The sequence below is a fragment of the Mercenaria mercenaria genome, chromosome 16 (assembly GCF_021730395.1).
Source record: "Mercenaria mercenaria strain notata chromosome 16, MADL_Memer_1, whole genome shotgun sequence".
NCBI classification, from domain to species: domain Eukaryota; kingdom Metazoa; phylum Mollusca; class Bivalvia; order Venerida; family Veneridae; genus Mercenaria; species Mercenaria mercenaria.
This window is the reverse complement of record NC_069376.1, coordinates 54,601,790-54,623,428: the sequence shown is the minus strand read 5'-3', so window position 1 is coordinate 54,623,428 and position 21,639 is coordinate 54,601,790. Positions and strand designations below refer to the sequence as shown.

General features: G+C 35.7%; 2 protein-coding genes across 2 annotated transcripts in view; both read right to left on the bottom strand.

The window, feature by feature from the left end:
* Nucleotides 1–13,064, bottom strand: part of LOC123541348 (uncharacterized protein KIAA1958-like) — a 38,252-nt gene extending 25,188 nt beyond the window's left edge. Inside the window, exons 1-5 of the mRNA XM_053525947.1 lie at nucleotides 13,025–13,064; nucleotides 12,085–12,210; nucleotides 10,613–10,731; nucleotides 7,663–7,858; nucleotides 801–890 (exon numbers count right to left, since the gene is read on the bottom strand). Coding sequence (XP_053381922.1) covers nucleotides 801–890; nucleotides 7,663–7,858; nucleotides 10,613–10,731; nucleotides 12,085–12,210; nucleotides 13,025–13,064 — 571 coding nt within the window. The remainder of the gene's footprint in view (nucleotides 1–800; nucleotides 891–7,662; nucleotides 7,859–10,612; nucleotides 10,732–12,084; nucleotides 12,211–13,024) is intronic.
* Nucleotides 13,065–13,091: 27 nt separating this feature from the next.
* The window catches only part of LOC123541349 (uncharacterized), a 52,533-nt gene continuing 43,985 nt past the window's right edge, over nucleotides 13,092–21,639 (bottom strand). The window contains exons 5-7 of the mRNA XM_053527119.1: nucleotides 16,337–16,525; nucleotides 13,971–15,597; nucleotides 13,092–13,260 (exon numbers count right to left, since the gene is read on the bottom strand). Of these exons, the coding sequence (XP_053383094.1) occupies nucleotides 13,107–13,260; nucleotides 13,971–15,597; nucleotides 16,337–16,525 (1,970 nt within the window). The 3' untranslated portion in view covers nucleotides 13,092–13,106. The remainder of the gene's footprint in view (nucleotides 13,261–13,970; nucleotides 15,598–16,336; nucleotides 16,526–21,639) is intronic.

The following is a 21,639-nucleotide window of genomic DNA, read 5'->3' as shown; positions in this document are numbered from 1 at the left end:
CTCGGAACAGGCGGGCTCAGCTGCATTTAAGGAGATGTAATAATAAAATTGAGATCTTATTTTACTCTGAACAGTATCAGTAGAGCGGAGATATATTATCACTAGAGCGGAGATATATTTGGCTCAGAGTATAGACCATATTTTGTTTAGAGCTGAGACTATCTATTATTGAAATTTTACAGTGGAAAATTATCTGTACAATTATTAGGGTTGCATAACCACGACCGATAAATATTAAGCACAATGACACTGTCTGATCATCGACGGTCTTGAAGTTTTCCAAACTTCCTTATGACATTCACTGGTAACTGATGATCAAAGGTATTTACCTTATGACAGGAACTATGTGTTTGACGATCAGGGGAAGTTTTTACACACTTATTTGTCATTGCGGTCGAAATATGCCACTGTTTAAATCTTTAATTATAAAAATGCCAATTGATATGTTAGTGATGTGGGAGAAACCTTATAATGTGAAAAGATTATCAAAATGCAATTTACTTCAGTTGTTCTTATTATTCACTGTCCAAGTTCATAGTGCTAAAGGATTAGATCGCAGCTTCTATCTTGAAATAAACTGGTATTCGATCATAATACATCCCGGCCTTTTGTAAGTATGGTTGCGTTACCCTAAACAAACTGTTTTTAAAGCCTTCAATTTGAAAGATACATAAGCTAAGATTGTTACATGTACAAATTGGCAAGAACAAATGTTTGTGTAAATGTACTATAATACTATGTACTAGTATATACTGGATGCCTAAATGAATAAAATATATTTTACTTTTAAGAATACTTACCATTGTCATCATCTCCACTCATGTCTGGGTCATCTTTAACTACTGTCAGCTCAGTCATTGTACCAACATCCTCTTTGCCACTGTCTAAGTCTTAAAAAAAAGTAAGAAACAATGATATAAAAAACCTTGCAGGAATGTAAATTTTGTAAAGATTAAGTGAAAAGAATGCCTGGACAGATTTTGGGGTTATCAAGTGGTTTTAAAGGGAAAGGTAAGGCCTGCCAGAGGAGCATATACGAGCTGCGCTATGAGAAAACTAACATAGTGGCTTTGCGACCAGCATGGATCTAGATCAGCCTGCACATCCTGCAGTCTGGTCAGGATCCATGCTGTTCACTAACAGTTTCTCGAATTGCAAAAGTCTTTACAAGAGGGCCATGATGGCCCTGTATCGCTCACCTGAGTCCCATTGCTTAAAATGATATGATCGTTTCAAACCAATCTCATTAGAAGCTGCTAAGGTGTATTCATTTAGATAAAAAATAAAGGGAGGTAATTTGTCATAAATTCAGTCAATATGTATCTTCATTGATTGTCCAAGTCCATCTGTTGACATAAATGAATTTTCAGATCTGTATCTTCATTAGTTACGGAGATATACCCATTTTAATTTGAAATAAAGGAAGGTAATTCGAAATAAAATCAGTCCATAGTTATCTACCCTGATTGTCTTAGTCCAACTAATGACAATAATGAAATTTCAAATAAGTCCTATAAGTACTTACTGATATAAATCCATTTTGATTACAATCAGGGGAGGTAATCAGATATAAAATAACTCTGGAACCTACGATTGGATCTGACAGATTCATCATGGAATCCAAGATTTATTGTTGTTAAAGATATTTTGGAAGTTTGTATCAAATCAAACAATAAATGAAGTCTCTATATGGCTGCAACAACCAAAATAGCAAATTTTGGACTATTAAGGGGCCATAACTCTGGAACCCATAAAGGAATCTGACCAGTTCAAGAAAGGCATCAAGGTCTTGTGGTGATACAAGTTGTGTGCAAGTTTGGTTAAAATCAAATCATGAACGAAGCTGCTATTGTGCAGACAAGGTCAAAATAGCTAATTCTGGCCCTTTCAGGGGCCATAACTCTGAAACCCATTACGGGATATGGCCAGTTCAAAAAAGGAATTGAGATCTTATGGTGACACAAGTTTTGTGCAAGTTTGATTAAATTTGAATCATAAATGAAGCTGCTATTGTGCAGACAAGGTCAAAATAGCTAATTCTGGCCCTTTCAGGGGCCATCACTCCAGAACACATAACAGGATCTGGCCAGTTCAAGAAAGGAACCCAGATCTTATGGTGATACAAGTTGTGTGCAAGTTTGGTAAAAATAAAATCATAAATGAAGTTGCTATAGTGCAGACAAGGTCAAAATAGCTAATTCTGGTCCTTTCAGGGGCCATAACTCTGGAACCCATAATGGAATCTGGCCAGTTCAAGAAAGGAACCAAGATCTTATGGTGATACAAGTTGTGTGCAAGTTTGGTTAAAATCAGATCATAAATAAAGCTGCTATTGTGTAGACAAGGTCAAAATAGCTAATTTTGGCCTTTCAGGGGCCATAACTCTGGAACCCATTAAGGAATCTGGCCAGTTCAAGAAAAGAATCTAGATCTTATGGTGATACAAGCTGTGTGCAAGTTTGGTACAAATAAAATCATAAATGAAATCACTATCGCGCAGACAAGAAATTATTGACGGACGGACAGACGGACGGACGCACATACGCACAGACGACGGACGAAGGGTGATCACAAATGCTCACCATGTCACTATGTGACAGGTGGGCTAAAAAGAGAACAGCATGGATCCTGACCAGACTGTGTGGATGTGCAGGCTGGTCTGGATCCATGCTGGTCGCAAAGCCATTATGTTGGTTTTCTCATGGTGCTGCTCATCGTACGTCGCACGCTATTTTGCACAAATGCGTAACGTCATTTTGACGTCAGTTCGACGTACAAATTACTAATTGAGAAAATAAATAGCAAAAATGCGTTGAGATAAATCTGCATATTCTTTAATGGTATCGTAATTTACAGTTATTGCTTTGAACACATTGTTATTGTTTTTAATCATTAATTATTACCGCCCGTTTCTTCAAATTAAATAATATATATGCATTTTAATCTGCAATTAATTTTATCATGTTGTACCGTGTTGATCGCAAACATTTATATCAACCTCCGGACGTTAACAAACCTAGCATCAACAGTGATCAGGATGATTATAACCCACAAAGAGGCAGTGCTGTCGCACGAAAATATTTGAAAAAAATATTTTCATTAAACCGTAAAGCAGTTAATTTTAGAAAAAATTTATGCATTTAAGAATATAACAGGTCCTGTGGATTTAAAATTTTTTTCATGCTAAATTCAGTTTGTACTCTGACTTTTGTTTAAAACAACACCAAAAATTTAATTCTAACACGACCAACAAATAACCCTACAAATAGAAGAAAATCAGACAAAGGTTATTTTGCGATAATCCTGCGCGTGCAGTGATGTCATCCGATCCTGGTGCGTAGCACGGTCGTAAAACGTAGTTACCATTTTTTTCTAACACTGTTAATACTAGTATGTCTTATTAGAATCGAAATAACAAATTCGCAAGTGTGATTTATCATAGAATAACCCTAATGTTTCTTTCTTATGCGAAACAATATATCAATCAGTATGAACTGTGCCATGAGAAAACCAGCATAGTGCGTTTGCGACCAGCATGGATCCAGACCAGCCTGCACCTCCGCTCAGTCTGGTCGGGATCCATACGCTTCGCTTTCAAGGCCTATTGAAATTAGAGAAACTGTTAGCGAACAGAATGGATCCTGATGCGCAGGCTGGTCTGGATCCATGCTGGTTGCAACCGCACTATGTTTGTTTTTCTCGTGGCGCGGCTCATATATTATTATGCATACGAAATCAAAAGACGTGTTATCCTACGTTAAACAACGATTGGGAAGTTATTATTTCATAAAGAAATTATTTAGGCCCTATAACCAGTTCTCAACCAGCTTAAGTACCGTTTAAATAACACCTTTTTTATTCACATCATGTGCAACACTACAAATGAAAAATGTTTCGTGCTCAAAATGAAATAAAATGTTAAAAAAAAGTTTAATAATCTCAGTGCTTTGGACAAACATACCTAGATCTATAGACATTGTGTGCACTATCATAATAAATTAATAAATAACTGCGTTATCGATTAAATTTTGTTTATTGTCTTTATTAAAGACCGTGTATTATAAACAGGAAAAAAACATAGTTTCTTTATATCTACGGTATTCAAAACACATGTAAAGCATCAAAATGTCAAATCAGCTTTTTATATTTTATATTTGTGCGGAAAGCCTTGAAACTTCACATCCGATACTAGTCACAGTTCTGCATCTAGCGTTCACGTTTCTGTTCAAGTGGCCGTTTGTTTCTGTGCTTTTTTTTCTTTTGGCGGTACCACTCTCGCCTCTCTGCAATGCTCAGACAAGGGTGGGGTGGGGGATGTGGGGAGGGGGTATCACACTTAATTTGTGTAAATATCAATAAGATAGAGTAATCATTGACAAAATTCATAACATTTGTATATCAACTACGTATAGATACTGACCGACATAATCTCTAGTAAGACAGACAGATAAACGGACATACTGAAGAAACAAATCTTTCAGGCTGACTAAATGAATGATCGAGTAAATAATTACCAACTGGTCATGAATTCTTGCATACTCATCGGCTATTCGACTGCAAAAAGACACGCGGATGGATTGAATGGTTGATTGAATGTTGCGTTTCATTATTTGTTATGTATATTCATTTATACCTATTATTATTACCGCAGTAAATAATACACAACTTGCATATTTATTCGGAAAAAATAGAGCGAAAATAAACGAAACACTAAAAATTGGACGGCTATAGTTAAAATTCGGACACTAAGCTGTGTACGAACTTTTTCGAATTTTATATTAGCAAACGAAATATACAACAATGGAATGATATATAAAGATAAGTATGTCAAAGCATACATTAATCTAGGTTATATACTTATGAAAGAAATTTAATATACAATTCAGCTGCTTCAGGTCCTTTTTGATACAGTTTCTAGTTTTTCACTTCGTTATAGACCTATTTCCAAAAAGACATTTATGAATATGCTTTAAGAAAACGAAAAAGAAAAAATGGTGTTGATAAGTTTGCAGTTGAATACAAGTCAGCTGAAGATAAGTACCCTCATATTGTCGCATTCCAGAAAGCGATCCGCAGAATAAACACCGTACTTTCGTTTTTAGAGTAATAAAAAGTTAAAAAGAAAAAAAAAACAATAATGAAAGGTATCTTTTTTTCCCGGGATTACGCGCAAATGCGCTAAAATGAAAAAAAAAACTCCATTTATTAGGGATCTTAACGACTACGCTACACTGCGGAAGCATATTTTTGACCGAATTACTGCTGTATAACATCAAAAACCAGCAGAATGACCTACGTGAGGGAGCGAGGGAGCAGTTATTGTGTGACCATGTGAGTGAGGGACTGCGGACGAAGCAGACTTCTTTTCATTTGAAATTTATCAATTAAGACACCATGACTGTGCCTAATGATTTTTATTCTTTTTGTGTGCTCATTAGAACATAAAAGTATAATTTTCCCCTCTTTGATTTATTATATTAGAAAAGTATCCAAGAGTGACTGTTCTACTTTTGAAAGCTGTATAATTATGATACATAAATGCATATGCGTATATGATATGATAAAATCATGTAAAATCGACTCCGAGCGAAAATGCAAAATGAAATTGTCCTAACTTAAGTGTAGATAAAAAGTATTACTTTTATTTATTTCAACTTCGTAGGTTAACTGATCGCCTTAATTTTATCACGGTATTACAATGCCTCGAATGTAATGCATTCATATAGACCTGTAAATTACCACTTAAAACACTGGTTTTTATGAAAAACTAAACGGGAAACAGAACATTTGATTAGTTCATATATGGTAGGTCTGTAGGAATATGTAATATAAATTCGTTGAGAAAGTAATTTAAAAATACTTCTATTTTCGTGGCACATCAAATAAAATGACGCTTGCCATGCAATTTTCTCTTTCTTTATAGGTCCAGTACAATTTTCTTACAGAACATTATTTTTTGGACTGGACCTTAGATTTAAATGTAAAAGTGATTTGTTAAAATTATCAAAGATGAGACGTTCATACTTTAAGTTTACTTCTAGGCACAATGTTCAGAATAAATTATTTCGAAGATACTGAAAATATAGAAGAAAGATAATAAAGATCTATAATATGCGTCACAAATTTGTAAAATGAACCAAATACTTTAAAGTTATTTAATGGAAATCGAGCTAATAAAATCATCAAAGACGTTGCGTTTTTATGTACAGCAAAGTGAAATTATACGACGTAACGTTATGCAATCTAATATTTGCAGCTTTACTGTAAACGATGTAATATTTTCACAGAATGATGGTTCATGAAAGTTTTATACTAACAAGATAAGTCAGATATCTTTAGAAAGTTCATACAATGCACTTTTAGCCATCTATAAAGATCAATGCCAACTTTCAATAATAACTCGCATAAAATGGGGAAACTCACTTTTGAATTGGACTTTTTGACGTAACATTTTCAGTATGTATTTTTTTAAAATATACCGTAGTCGTTTAATACTTGTTAATGATTATTGATTTAAACATGTACATAATTGTTAATGTATGCATTTTATGATAGTATAAGTTTTGGTATTTTTTTCCGATAAATTATTACAGTATAATTGAATAAATACGCACCAGGATGACGAGCGTAACGCTTGTAGAAAAAGCCGTCAAGGTTTTGTTAAAGCGAGTAAATACGGAAATGACGTAAAATAAACGCATTGAATGATGCGCGGCAAAATTCAATGTCGTCTGCTGGTTATTTTGTCCAGATATCTTTAAAATTGACAGATTTATCGTCAAAAAACCGACTGCCATACTAACATCTTGTTACGCGTAACGTTACATTTTTCGTCATTTTTGTTGATGATAATTCGATTTTTTATGTATTTTACGATTATAAATTCTCTAAAAATTAAACGGGGAAAAATGTAATTTAAATCTTTTAATCACTGTAGTAAAAACATACATGGACGTCAGTTACTTATAATTTAAATAGCTGCATGCACATCAACATGTATCTCGAAATTGCCTATGTGTAAAATAGGGTGCGACGTACGTCATATGACAACAGGACAATGAGAAAAGCTACCAGTGACTGCTTGTGGAAGAACAAATAGCTAGTGGTTCGAGTATGAAAAGAAAAAGTACGAAAGTAATGCTGTTTTTTTTCTGTCTAAAGTTCTCTTTAAATGTTACTCCAACTCTCTTTAGAGAAGTATAAAATACTAACATGTTTTGTATGGAGTTCTGCTAGAGAGTCTCAGTCATCTTTATGAATAACTTGTTTTTTCTTTATTGCATTACATATGGCACCAATCACTGTTGTCATATAGTTACCTTTATTTTTCCTGGTGTATTAATTTGTTATATTTTTAAAATATGGCATCGACAACTTTGGCCAAATAGTCACTTCCTGCTTTTCCTTGTGGATGAAGACAGCAGTTGCTCCTCAACGCAGTTTTCATGCACAAATCGGAAACATGGGTTGAACCATCAGTGTCCAGCAAGCCAGCTATAAAGCTTTCACACATGAATGTTATTGCCCTAGCAGGCCACTAAACCATATATAGGGCGTGTGATCATTAGCCAATGGCCTAGACCAAACAACCAGGGTAGCTAAACAAACTCAAGAAGCAAACTTCTCCAGAAGAGATGACTTTAAAATATTATTATATAATACCTTCGAAGTTAATGTTCGCGACATCAACTCCATCAAATCTTCCAACATTGTTTGGCTCCTGTAACAGCATTATCTTGGCGATATCCAAATGCTCAACTAAACCAGACGTTTGGCTGTAGTGAGACATTTTAAGTTTTTGCGCATGCCCAAGATATTTGGTTAACCAGTGTAATTCATGTTCTCTAAGATCCATCACCTGCAAGAAAAGCATTTTTAGCATCATTGCTGTTTAGTCCAGCTCTCAAGGTACTCAATTTGTTAATAAAGCATTTTACGTATAACTTACCTCTTTGTACATGGTAAAGAATTTACATATGACTTTAATGATACAGCTTCCCAACATTAGTGTATCAGACAACTAATGCAGTTACCATCTTAAGCATCCCTGTGATTTTTAAAAATAGACCTACTAGCCTTAAAAGGCCAAAATGGCCAAATAATCATGATATTCCACAGATTTCTTTACTTTCAACAAAAAGGTGGAGGTAATTGCAAGGATAATTCACATGACGTTTGAGCAATGAATGCTCATTAACAATAATGATGCTGATACTGTTTCAAGAATAACAAGAGCTCTCCAAATCTGCCCACTTGACTATTCTACGGCTTCTAAATTGAACAAGGACCATAACTTGGCAAGACTAAGTTATTTTATTAAAATTTATTACAAATTTTAATTCTATTATGACAACTGTAACAACTGCATGCAAAACTTAATCATAATTTCTTTGTTGGGGAAGGACCATACTTTAAACCAAATTCAACCAAGAGTTCTCTAATTTGGTTATTTTGGTAGGTCTGATGACTGGGAAGCAATGAATGGAGTTTCAATCTTATACAAATAGCTGTTTCCAAGATACAGCTTGATATATTACTTGCATGCAAAACTTCATCAGAATTTTCTAAATAAAAAGAGCTGTCACTAATGGTGACAAATGCCCCTGCAGCACCTTGACCTTTGACCTGGTGTCCCCAAAGTCAGTAAGGGTAATGTACTCAATAAGTGCTATGTGCAGCTTGAAGGTCCTGGGTGCAGTGGTTCACGAGTAAAGTGCCTTCATGCAAAAAGTTAACATTGGCCCCTGTGACCTTAACCTTTGACCCCAAAGTCAGTAGTAGTGGTGTACTCAAAAAGTGCTATCAGCATGTGAAGTTTGAAGGTCCTGGGTGCAGTGGTTCGCGAGTAATGTGCCTTCATGCAAAAAGTTAATGCTGGCCCCTGTGACCTTGACCTTTGGCCTGGTGATCCAAAAGTCAGTAGGGGTGAAGTACTCAGTAAGTACTATCAGCATGTGAAGTTTGAAGGTCCTGGGTGCAGTGGTTCGCGAGTAAAGTGCCTTCATGCAAAAAGTTAACATTGGCCCCTGTGACCTTGACCTTTGACCTGGTGATCCCAAAGTCAGTAGGAGTGGTGTACTCAATAAGTACTATCAGCATGTGAAGTTTGAAGGTCCTGGGTGCAGTGGTTCGCCAGTAAAAAGAGGAACATAATTTAAATCAAATTACACCAAGATATATTTGATTACTTCAGTAGGTCTGAGAACTTGGAAGCATTGTGTGATGTTTCAGTTGTAATTGAGCCTGATAGTTAGCAAAGCTTTAACCATATTTGCAATGTCAAAAAAATGGCCATAACTGATCAAATTCAATCAAGAGTTATCTAACCTGGTTATTTCAGAAGGTTTCATGACTTTGAAGCATTGCATGAAATTTTAATTCAATATATATCACTGTTACTCTGATTCAGCTTGAGTTAGTTGCATGCGAAATTTTAAATGAATCAAATCACTTCTATGATAAGAGAGATATAGTGAAAATACATTGAAATTAACCTAAAATTCAAAGTAAAAATGGGGCATAATTCATGAAAAATTGGTGCAAGGTTATGCACCTTGTGTCATATGATGTGAGTGATGATAAGGAACAACTGTCTAAGTTTGAATCAAATCCATTTATCAATAACTTAGACAGGGTGCACCAACACTTTAGCCTGAAATTCTAAGTAAAATGGGAGATAATTCATGAGATATTGGTGCAAGAGTTATGGCCCTTGTGCCATATGATGTGGGTGATGATGAGGAATAGTTTGAAGCAAATCCATTAAGTAATTACAGATATGAAGAGAAATAACAGTGTCAGATGACCCTGGATTGCTCACCTGAGTAATATGAGCTACATGTTCCAAATGTCAAACTGATGCTAAAATATTAAGAAAGTAGGTCAGTAGGCCATATTCATGGTCACTGAATGTCAGCATTAAGATCGGTGTGCAAAACTGTCATCTTAATTTCAAGACTGTATCTTACAAAACAAGAAAGTAGGTCAGTAGGTCAGTGCCCCTTTTCACCCAAGGGTAATAATGTGAACAATCTTGGTAGAGGTCCACAAAGCAATGCTATATACCAAATATCAAAGGCCTGGGTCTTGTGGTTTCAGACAAGAAGATTTTTAAAAAGTTTTTTCCTATATAAATCTATGTAAAACTTGGAACACCAGGAGTGGGGCCTCTGTTCATCCCCCAGGGCATAATTTGAACAATCTCATAGAGGACTATTAAATGATGTCACATGCCAAATATCGAGGCTCTATGCCTTGCGGTTTTGGACAAGAAAATTTTTAAAGTTCTGTGTGGAATTCAATTCTTTGAACAATTTTTGAGAGGGGCCACCCAAGGATCATACCAGTGAAGATTGGTGTAAATCTGCACAGTGGTTTCGAAGAAGATTTTTTTACAAATTGTTGACAGACAGACGACGAAAGACGGACATCGAGAGGTCACGAAAGCACACCATGAGTCTTTGGTGAGCTAAAAAGAGGAAGTGCATCAAAACTTTAAGTAAGCTGTGTGAGGAAGGATGCAACGCCAATGCCAGGTTGAGTAGGATAGCTCTACACATACTTTGTATAGTGAAGCTGAAAATGAGAAAAGTGACAGTTTCAATAAACTAACCTGTGATATAGTGGCTGTATACTTTCTTAAATTTGTTGCGTAGATCCTCTCTGGGTGTTTCAATTCTGCTTCGTACTTGACCACATCTAGGGCAGCCCCAGCCCTCATTGGCTCCTTACCTTAAATGTTAACAGAAAGTAGATTTATTTGGAAAAACACTTATCCAGCCACATTTCCCATTTGATCTGGAATGGTTCAGGGTCCAAAACTTTGAAAATTCAGTGTCATTGAGAATGCATGGTTCCCTCAATTCGTTGGAATATAGTTTTAAGAAATTTCCCTGAAAAATTTAATGCTTCTGACATTTTTGCCCTTTCATTTTCTCACCCACTAGAGCAAAGTGAGCAAGAAATTAATTGAACAAGTAATGATAACTGTAAGGTTTTGATTTCAAACAATTAATGAAAATTGGTCATGGAAATTTATCATTTATTCATTTTCTTTATAACAATTCTGACCTTAGACATGTTTAAAAAAAAAAAACTTGTTGCCCCTGGACACAATTGAACCCTGAAATGATCAGTTTTATAGGATTATACTCTATACTAAAATTGGGTTCACTGGATCACTTGTATTGCCTGCCAGCACCAATCAGATTACAATACCGTGACAGAAGCAAATATATCACTTGTGTTAAACCAGTTTACAGTAATTTTTCCCTAGTGCAGAGGTAGACAAAAGGTTCTTTAAAGGTAGATGTTATATTTTGCATTTTAAAATAATTTTCTAGCCATACAATTCAAGAGGAAAGCTTTTCTCATGCAAAACAAGTTAGAAGCTAATTTGAAATGGTTTTATTTGATTAACAGTGCCCTGACAAATTATATCATATCTTTTTTATGGTTCGAGATTTCTACTTAATTCTTTTTGTATATGCTTAATGCTATTAAAATAATGGATGACAGTGATCCCATTGACAGTGGTCAAAACAGGTAAACTTTGACCCTTAAAAGCTTGTTAAATCTGATCACATAAGTATCATAAAAGTACCATTTGACAGGTTAATGTTAGAAGCTTCAAAAAATATATACCATGTACGTCAACTGTATTAAAATAGTTCTCTTTACACATTCCAGTGAAATTTTACCATGTGTAGCATACATTTCAATGGCAAAGTGAGTATTGAAAAGCAGTAAAACTCACATAAAACATAAAAATCTGTCCAAAAATAAAAGGTTTAACACATTATAATTTTCTTATTTTCTTATTTTTTTATATATCTGATAGCATTTTTGTTCTACAATTGTGAACACCAATGAATCCGTAAAAAAGGTATTTAAAAAAAAAAAAGACTTATACATCCCTATCTTTGATTGGATCTGAAGAGACACTATACCACCAACAACAATGTCTTTTCAAATCAGTTGCACATTTTATTTTGACAGTTTAAACTATGAATTCCAAAGTTTATGAGCTAAAAAATTTGAAACCTAAGAAACTGATGTGGCTGATCAAAAAAACAAGTTGGATACCTGTACTTGCAAAAACATATGGCATGTCCTTTGCAATCCCAACAATGTCTCTCACATGGCTGTCAGCAAGATAAGCTAAAGGCTTTTTTACGTCATCTGGTAGCAGCAGAGGTACTTGTTGTTTGACTGAATGAAATGAAAATAAATACAGGATATAACATGAAAGATAGATCTTTCATATATGTCTCTCTGTCAGAAAAGTTCATTTGGACTGACAAAACATGCTACTTCGGCTGACAAGTTAACATGCAGTTTTGGGAGTCTTCAAACATCTGATAAAATGCAATCACAGTCTCTTTTAAGATACTGTTAAATAAATGTTTACTTAATTCAGCAAAATGAACAGTTACACAACTGTTAACAAAATTCTATTTAATGACGCACAGTGTTTTTGGTTTTGTTTCACTGTTTTCAAACTAATTAGTTGATGCCAGTGTAATCTGGAACATGCTAAAGAAAGCAAAAATTGTAAGCAACAGTATACTAAATCTGTTTTATTGGGTTTAACGTCACACCAACACAATTATAGTCATATGATGAATTTCCAGCTTCTGATGGTGGCGGAAGACCCTGGGTGCCCCGTGCATTATTTCATCACAAGCGGGTACCTTGGCAGAACCACTGACTTTCCAGAGAAATAATGAATCAAAGTAAAAATTCATGTGCTTAGATGCAGGAGGTTGAGCATATTGGTAAATGCTACTGCAGATGACTAAATATTGCACACAAAAAAAGAGAATAAAATTATCATTCAAGGCTAAGCTTGGGGGTAATATTTTTGCATCATTGTGAAGTTTGTAAATATCATGGGCTGAGCCTGAAACTATTGTAACAGTGTATGAATAAAGAACAAGATACAATAAATTTGCGCTCAGTCCTTGATATGTAATATATAATGCCTTTTAAGCATGTCGGCCTCTTACAATACCTTAAAGTTTACAAAAAGTTAAGTCATCACGAAATACCTCTTTCCTATTCATTGTAACTGTGACTCTTGTCAAATAGTCACTTCTGCCAACTCTTTACATGTTACAAGAAGAATACATGAAACTGACCTTCCCTCTCAACTCGAGTTCCCGAGACTCCATTAACTTGTTTTCCAATGTAGTCAACTGGTTACGCAGACTGAGGTCTGTTTCATTTACACTAGCCAACCTCTTTTTGTATGTTTCAATGCTGCAAGATAAAGGTTTAAGTGTTTAGTCAAAATTAACTTCAGAATCTGTTTGATGATGCAAATACAAAGAAACCTAAGTTTACATAATGGAAAAAGTCTTTTACAGGGGTACTATTTGGAGCAACTAGATTTTAATATGGGAATTGATTACAATCTAGCCAATTACAAAATTCTGTCGGTGCTTGCCCAGTCATTTACCACTTTTGGGTAACTTATGGCCTGGTCATTATTTCATTGATTGTTACAGTAATTGATTAAATCGAATATACAGTCCTCCATACTGATATTAATTACTCAATAAACAACACACATATATATCATTTTATAATTCCAACCATGTCTCCAACTTAGGTGTCCAGCAATCACACAGACAAACATGCATAACCTAATTACTGGTACCTAGCTCTCATAAGAACATTATTTTTGATTTCACAAATCTTGCAAACTGAATGCAGTAATCACACTTCTAATTTTAATATTTGTTGGTGATAAGAATGGTTATCCATTTTTAATATAACATCCCTGAGGAATATTTACATGACACAAAGATACGCCAGGTCAACATATCTATTATACTCTATGTTAAATATGGTTAATATTCAGAAAGATTGCTCTTGACAGAAGACCTTATGGCAGTTTGTGTTAAAAGAATGATCAAACTGGCCATTCAATAATCATAAAGCTAACGAAATACAAAATATGTACTTACTCTAATGACTCCAATTCTCCAGGTCTTTGACGATTATATAAGAGAAGACGAGCCTCTGTCAGGAGGACAACTCTCCTGTATACTGTTATGTCACTGTCTAATTTGATTGTTTCAAGATTCTCAATCAGAAACTTTGTCAATGTGGCGATATCTTGTGGATCAGGCAATGGGTCTTTTTTCTTCAACTGTCGTTGCTTAAGCAGCTCAGCTGCCTGGTTTTTCACCTTTGCTTTCCATTCATTTGTAAGAAAATCATCAAACAACTTCCCTTCCTCTCTAGCTTGAAAATCTCTGCTTTTAGCTGCGTAAGCAATTTTTGCTGCTACCATCTTTTTTAAGTCCTCGACTATTTTCAAGGCAACACTGGGATATTTTAACTCTTCATCATTGGTTTTCCCACAAGCCAGCAAGACACACTTTGCAAATATGTCAACATTTTCCACCACCATGCAATCACTCATCGAAGCATTATCATCACCAATTTCTTTCCGTATAAGGTTCAATAAACGTGCTGCTAGACGCATTCTAAAACTAGAATAATTTTTTCTTTTTAACTTGTCTGCATATGTGTTCAGGAAGTATGCCTCTCCTAATGCTATTATAAGCTTGTCTCCAAGAGCAATATATCCTATATCATCCTTGAGCATTGAACTGAAGACTTCATGTAGTTCTTTAGATGGATTTGTTTTAATATGGTCTTTAAAAATCATTGATTGTACAATGGCAGATGACACAGACATTATAGTTTTAGCTGGACACACTTTTATGTGTTTTCCATAGTTCACTTTCAGTAACATCCATTCTCTACATTCAGGGCAAGCACCATATAGTCTTGAATTAAACTTTACCTGTCTTCTGCGTACCAATAAAAGTTCACCTTGTTTAAGAAGACATATGCTATTATTATGCTTATCATCTCCTTTGTTTCTTAGAAGAGCTTGTTTCCTTTTTATCTCTTTTCGAACTTCTGTCCTACAATCTTCGGTTTGCAACATCTTTTCCCTATTTTGCAGCTGTTTTATTTCAGATACATCTTCCTTTTTCCCATGTTTGTTCAATAGGTGTGACTGAATGTTTGTTTTAAGATTTCTGCAGTAAAAGCAGGCATGCACCTTGTCATAAAGCCTTCCGATTTTTGAATTTTCATTGCTGTTTTTACTTAATTTCTTTGTGTATATATTTGGGCAATTAACACACCTATCAAAATCATCTTCATTGAATGGTCTTGAGCAAGGCATGATTTCACTGGAAGCTTTCCGCAAGTCAATAATTTCAACTGGTGTCTTTTTGGTGTAGGTAGATCTTGGCAAAAATTCCTGCAACTCATCTCTCCTTTCAGTAGAGTCAGAAAATTCATCAGAGTCACTATTTTCAGCACAACTTTCACTATCTTCAGCAGAGCTTCCTTCTTCATAATCCGGGTCATTGTCAATGTCATCAGTCATATCCCACAAATTATCAAGTCTATCAAGTTCAACAGTACAATTCTGGATCATGTCAGCTGTGTTTTTATCACATATTAAGTCAGATAAGGGTTGGTCACTGATGCTGCCCACCATGTCACTAATTACCTCAGATAAGGGTTGATCACAGATGCTGTCCAATGTAACTTCATCACAGACCAATTCTGAAAGTTCAAAAAGGAACATATCTAGTAGAGCTAGGTATTGAAAGAAACTGTGAGGTAAGTGTAACATGCTTTTTTAAAATAGGTCGGATAGGTCATTGTTCAGTAGGACCTTAAAGCAATTATTTAGCTTCAGTTTAGGTTGGTAAGTATACTGAATTCAATACTGTGCAAATTTAATATTCTTGAGTGTGAAAAACTATCAGCATGTAGATTTTAGATATAACACCAATATAGCCATAAATGTTGTTTCAGTACTATTTGCACATGTAAACATTCATGCAGGCTGCAATAAAGGCAGAGTGATTTGCACAGCATTAATTTTCTCATATGACCACAAAAGGCAAACAAGCACTAAGGAATGAAACAATATTGTTTCACAAACTAGTCTAAAATATGCTAGAGTCAACATAATTTAAAGCTAGGGTCGGGTGACCAGAACCACACAATATTTTTCAGGTAACTAGTCCTAAAAAATTATATGATGGTGAACATCTTTTCCAAGTTTTAGGTTTCCCACACTTGATTAAAACTGAATTTCCCTGGCTTTTCCATAGCATTTCTATTGAAAAAGATCCATAAAAGGATGCTTCTGACCAAGTCTGATTTTACCAGACCATATCAGACTGCTTGCACTCCTTGGGTAATCAAGGTTTAGTAAAATCCACTGAAATCAAATACAATATCCCATATCAAGCTACTGTTATAATAACGCTATTCTTATCTCCACAAATTTTACCTATTTTACTGATCTGGTCACTGGTATCAGCTGTGGTCTGTTCAGTAATGCATGCTGTACTCTTGTTACTGTTGTCTATAGTGTTCTGGTCACCCGTGAAGACTATGGTCTGGTCAACAGTGCACCCTGTGGTCTGGTCACTGGTTGCACCTTGGAGATTGCCAGAAGCAAGGCCGCAACCATTACTATCTGCAAATAAAACTAAGATAGAGCCTGGTGATAACTTAAAGATCAAATAAAATACAAAATTAATGTATAAGGATAGTTAGGAACAGTATCTTATACACCTGTAAGTTCTTTTCTATACATTCTCTCTTTCACATGCCCATTGTGGTATGTCCTTGGACAAGGCACTTTGTCACAATTGTCTTAGTCAAACCAGCTGTAAAACGGTACATGTACCAGCTAAGTGCTTGGAGTAAGGTAAAATTGGTTTGAATAGTCATTAAAATAGGGTCGCTTGAATGCTCTACATGTTAACTTTTTCAACAAGAGGGCCAGGATGGCCCTATATTGCTCACCTGAGTTAAGTTGCTTGATTAAACAGACTTCTTTGCTTTGGCTTCAGTGACAAAAACTAGGTGAGTAGGTCATGGTAAAGATTATTCCAGATAACTACTAAAATCTGTTTAGAAACTAGAGCTGCTATTGAGAAAAATGCATTTCTCCCACAACTGCCTAATCATCTGAACAGTAAGTCTGTCTTAATATACTGTTGACCCACAGAAAATATATCTTTGATAGCTTTGGAATAAGTGTTTGAGTAAGCGGCCTATCTGATAAGTGTTGGAGTAGCATGATGGAGTAAGCATCCTATCTGATAAGTGTTGGAGTAAGCATGTTGGAGTAAGCAGCCTTTCTGAAAAGTGTTGGAGTAAACATGTTGGAGTAAGCGACCTATCGGATAAGTGTTGGAGTAAACATGTTGGAGCAAGTGGCCTATCGGGTAAGTGTTGGAGTAAGCATGTTGGAGTAAGCTGCTGATTGGGTAAGTGTTGGAGTAAGCATGTTGGAGCAAGTGGCCTATCGGGTAAGTGTTGGAGTAAGCATTTTGGAGTAAGCCGCCTATCAGATAAATGTTGGAGTTTAAGCATGTTGGAGCAAGTGGCCTATCGGGTAAGTGCTGGAGTAAGCATGTTGGAGTAAGCCGCCTATTGGGTAAGTGTTGGAGTAAGCATGTTGGAGCAAGTGGCCTATCGGGTAAGTGTTGGAGTAAGCATTTTGGAGTAAGCCGCCTATCAGATAAATGTTGGAGTTAAAGCATGTTGGAGCAAGCGGCCTATTGGTATGTTGGAGTAAGCATGTTGGAGTTAGCGGCCTACCGGTAATTAGCGAACTTGGCCGACGACTTATGGCAAGACAGACACACAGAAACAAGAGTAAATCAATATGTCTCCCTCACCACGCTGAACGGTGAGTGATCACAATAGCTCATCCTGAGCATTCTGTGCTCAGGTGAGCTTAAAAGCAATGGTAAATAAAATTTACCTTCAGGTCAGAGGTTGTTTTTGACTATTGCAAAGTATAGGGATTTAACCCGCAAGAATGAATGAGACATAAGTCAACTGGATAAAAAGGTACTAATTGCAATCATAAAACTTGTATCAAAATCAAGCAATACAATGCTTTCTGCGAAACTTGGAATATTCTATAAGTGTCTGGATGAATGCACTATTTTCTTATTGTCTCTTTCTAACAGTAGGTGTCAGTGGGCATTTTTGCCTCTAAATGTCATTCAACAAAAGGGGTAGGTTTGACTGCAGAACAATCATAAAGAAGAGGGCTAAAGCGGCCCTAAATAGCTCACCTGACTTTTTGACTTTGAATACATGTATAAAACAATGAACTTGGAATGGTAATATCTGTGTTTACCGGTACCATACAAAAACATATTACAGGTCAATAGCACCCATTTCAGCAACTTTGAGGGAGGACCTTATAATGATTCTAGATACCAGGTTTGATGGAAATTGATCAATAGAAAATGTTGTTTAAGGGTTTCCTATTTTTAGCTCTAGTGTTCCTAAAAAGAGGTCAAGTACCCCATTAGAAAAATTTTTAAAGGGGAACCTTACAATGATATTACAGACTAAGACTGATGAAGATCCATCAAGCTGTTCCTGAGAAGAAGTCATTAAAAGTTTACTTTTTTCTATTTTCAGCTGTTGCAGTCCCTGAAAAGAGGCCAAATGTACCCAACAGAGCAAATTTGAGAGGACCTTAAAATAAACCTATAGACATCCATCACATGGTTCACAGAAAGAATTTATTTAAAGCTTTTTCTATTTTCAGCAGTCCCTAATGGAGCCAACTGCCCCCATTTGAACAAAATTGAGTAAGGACCTTTCTATGAAACTACAGACCAAGTGTTATTAAAGAACAAGGAAAGTCTGATAATATGTTAAGTTTATATGAAAGCCATTATTAAGCCCTTCATAACGCTGAAAGAATTTTTAAAATCGGACCACTATTGAAAAAGATATGGCAGTTTGAATTTTAAGAAAGTTGCTGATCATGGAGGCAGCCTTTTTGTGTGTTTAGGACATCATTTACAAGCTGCTGAATTCTTTTTTCAGCAAATAACCTTTTAAATAGATTAATTTTAAATGTTTCCTAAATGTAATATGTAAAATATGCTAACTGATTCATTATAGATTGAAAAATTGGAGAAATTATTTTACAGAGTTCAAATATGTGTCTAGAAATTTAATAAATCTGCCATTTTGTTTTGTTGCCATGGAAACAAAATGGCTGCCTTTTTAATCAAATATAAATGCTCACAACTTTCTTATTTTTATCTCAATTTTGAAAATTCTTTCACATTTTTAAATGGTTAAAGAAATCCCAGCAGATGGAATTAACATCAAAACAACATTGCCTTTCCCTTTAAGATCCATCAAGTGGTTCATGAAAAGAGACTGTTTAAAGGTTTCTCTATTTTCATCTCTAGTGGCTCCTAAAAGAGGCAAAGGACCCAAATTTGTACAAATTGTGAAATGACCTTATAAGTTTTTAAAATGTATTTCTATTTTTAGCTTTAACAGCCCCTGAAAGGATCCAAGTGCCCCAGTTTCAACAAAATTTTGTAAGAGGACCTTAAAATGATGCTGACGTAAACCAAGTTTGATGAAGATCCATCAAGCAGTTCCCGAGAAAAAGCTGTTAAATGTTTTGGGTTTTTTTTCTATTTTTGGCTCTAGTTGCCCATAAAAGTGACCAAGTGCCCCCTTTGAAAAAGATTGTAAGACTGCCTTAAAATTATTCTATAGACCAAGTTTAATGAAGATCCTTCAAGTGGTTCATGAGTAGAACTCATTAAAAGGTATTTCTATTTGTAAGTCTTACAGCCCCTGAAAGGGGCCAAGTTAAAGAACAGAAGTTACAAGTAACCAGAACAAATTAATCAGATTTATTTTCAGTTTAAACCCAATGTTGATAAGGGACATTTTGAACGTCTTAAATGGTCACCAGTCGCATGCAGGGTCAATCAGGTTAAACTCAGTCTTATTCTTAAAGAGCACCTGCTTACATTAGAGAGCATTTATTCGTATTAGTGCAATACATGTACATAAGTACCCCCACAAGATTTAGTGTAAAAATTCATTCTGCTTTGGACAATATGACTATTCTTATTCAAAGCAATGAATGATACAAAAACTGAACCAATTTCCAAGTCCAAAACGGGCCAAAATTCAGCCAAAATAACTGACAGAGTTATGTACTCTTGCCCACAGATGGACACTGTGATGACGAGCAAGTGTCCAAAGTTTAAAAGCAACATGTAAAATAGTTTTGACAAAGTTTGAACTTGTACAAAAACTGAACCAATTTCCAAGTTCAAAAAGGGCCATAATTCAGTCAAAATAGTTGAAAGAGTTATGTACTCTTGCTTATAGATGGAAATCATGATGATAAAAAAGAGTTCAAAATTTCAAAGCCACATGTCAAATAGTTTTGACAGAACACTGATTTGTACAAAAATTGTACAAATTTCAAAGTCCAAAAAGAGCAATAATTCAGCCAAAATAGCTGACAGTTATGTACTCTTGCCTACAGATAGAGACTGTTATAATAAACAAGTGATAAAAGTTTCAAAGCCATATGTGAAACACTTTACACAAAATATGAACTAGTATGAAAAACTTAACCAAGATTTGTAAGTTAAAAGGGGCCATTATTCAGCCAAAATCCTTGATGGATATATGTACTCTTGCCTAAAACTGGACATGATGATGGTAAACAAGTGTTGAAAGTTTCAAAGCGCTATCTCAATAGACTTTGCCATAATGTGGACTGGTACGAAAAACTTAACTGAGGTCTGACGCCAACTACAACTCCGATCCCGTGGTGAATAGGATAGCTCTACTTATTCTTCGAATAGACGAGCTAAATAGGTGTTTCTATTTTCAGCTCTAGTGGCCTCTAACACGGACCAAGTGCCTCCAGTTGAAAAAAAAAATTGAACAAGAGCTGTCTCCATAGGATGACACATGCCCCCGATGGCACTTTGAATGAATAATTATGGCCGATGTTAGAGTTTAGGACCTTTGACCTACGGAGCTGGGTCTTGCGCGCGACACATCGTCTTACTGTGTCACACATTCATGCGTAGTTATTTTAAAATCCATGCATGAATGACAATGATATGGACCGGACACGCCCATCAATGCACTATCATGAAAAATGACCTTTAATGTCTAAGTGTGACCTTGACCTTTGAGCTACGGACCTGGGTCTTGCGTGCTACACGTCGTCTTACTGTGGTACACATTCATGCCAAGTTATTTGAAAATCCATCCTCGATGACAAAGATATGGACCGGACACGCCCATCAATGCACTATCCTTTAACGTCTAAGTGTGACCTTGACCTTTGAGCTACGGACCTGGGTCTTGCGTGCGACACGTCGTCTTATTGTGGTACACATTCATGCCAAGTTATTTGAAAATCCATCCATCGATGACAAAGATATGGACCGGACACGCCCATCAATGCACTATCCTTTAACGTCTAAGTGTGACCTTGACCTTTGAGCTATGGACCTGGGTCTTGCGCGCGACACGTCGTCTTACTGTGGTACACATTCATGCCAAGTTATTTGAAAATCCATCCATCGACGACAAAGATATGGACCGGACACGCCCATTAATGCACTATCCTTTAATGTCTAAGTGTGACCTTGACCTTTGAGCTACGGGCCTGGGTCTTGCGCGCGACATGTCGTCTTACTGTGGTACACATTCATGCCAAGTTATTTGAAAATCCATCCATCGATGACAAAGATATGGACCGGACACGAAAAT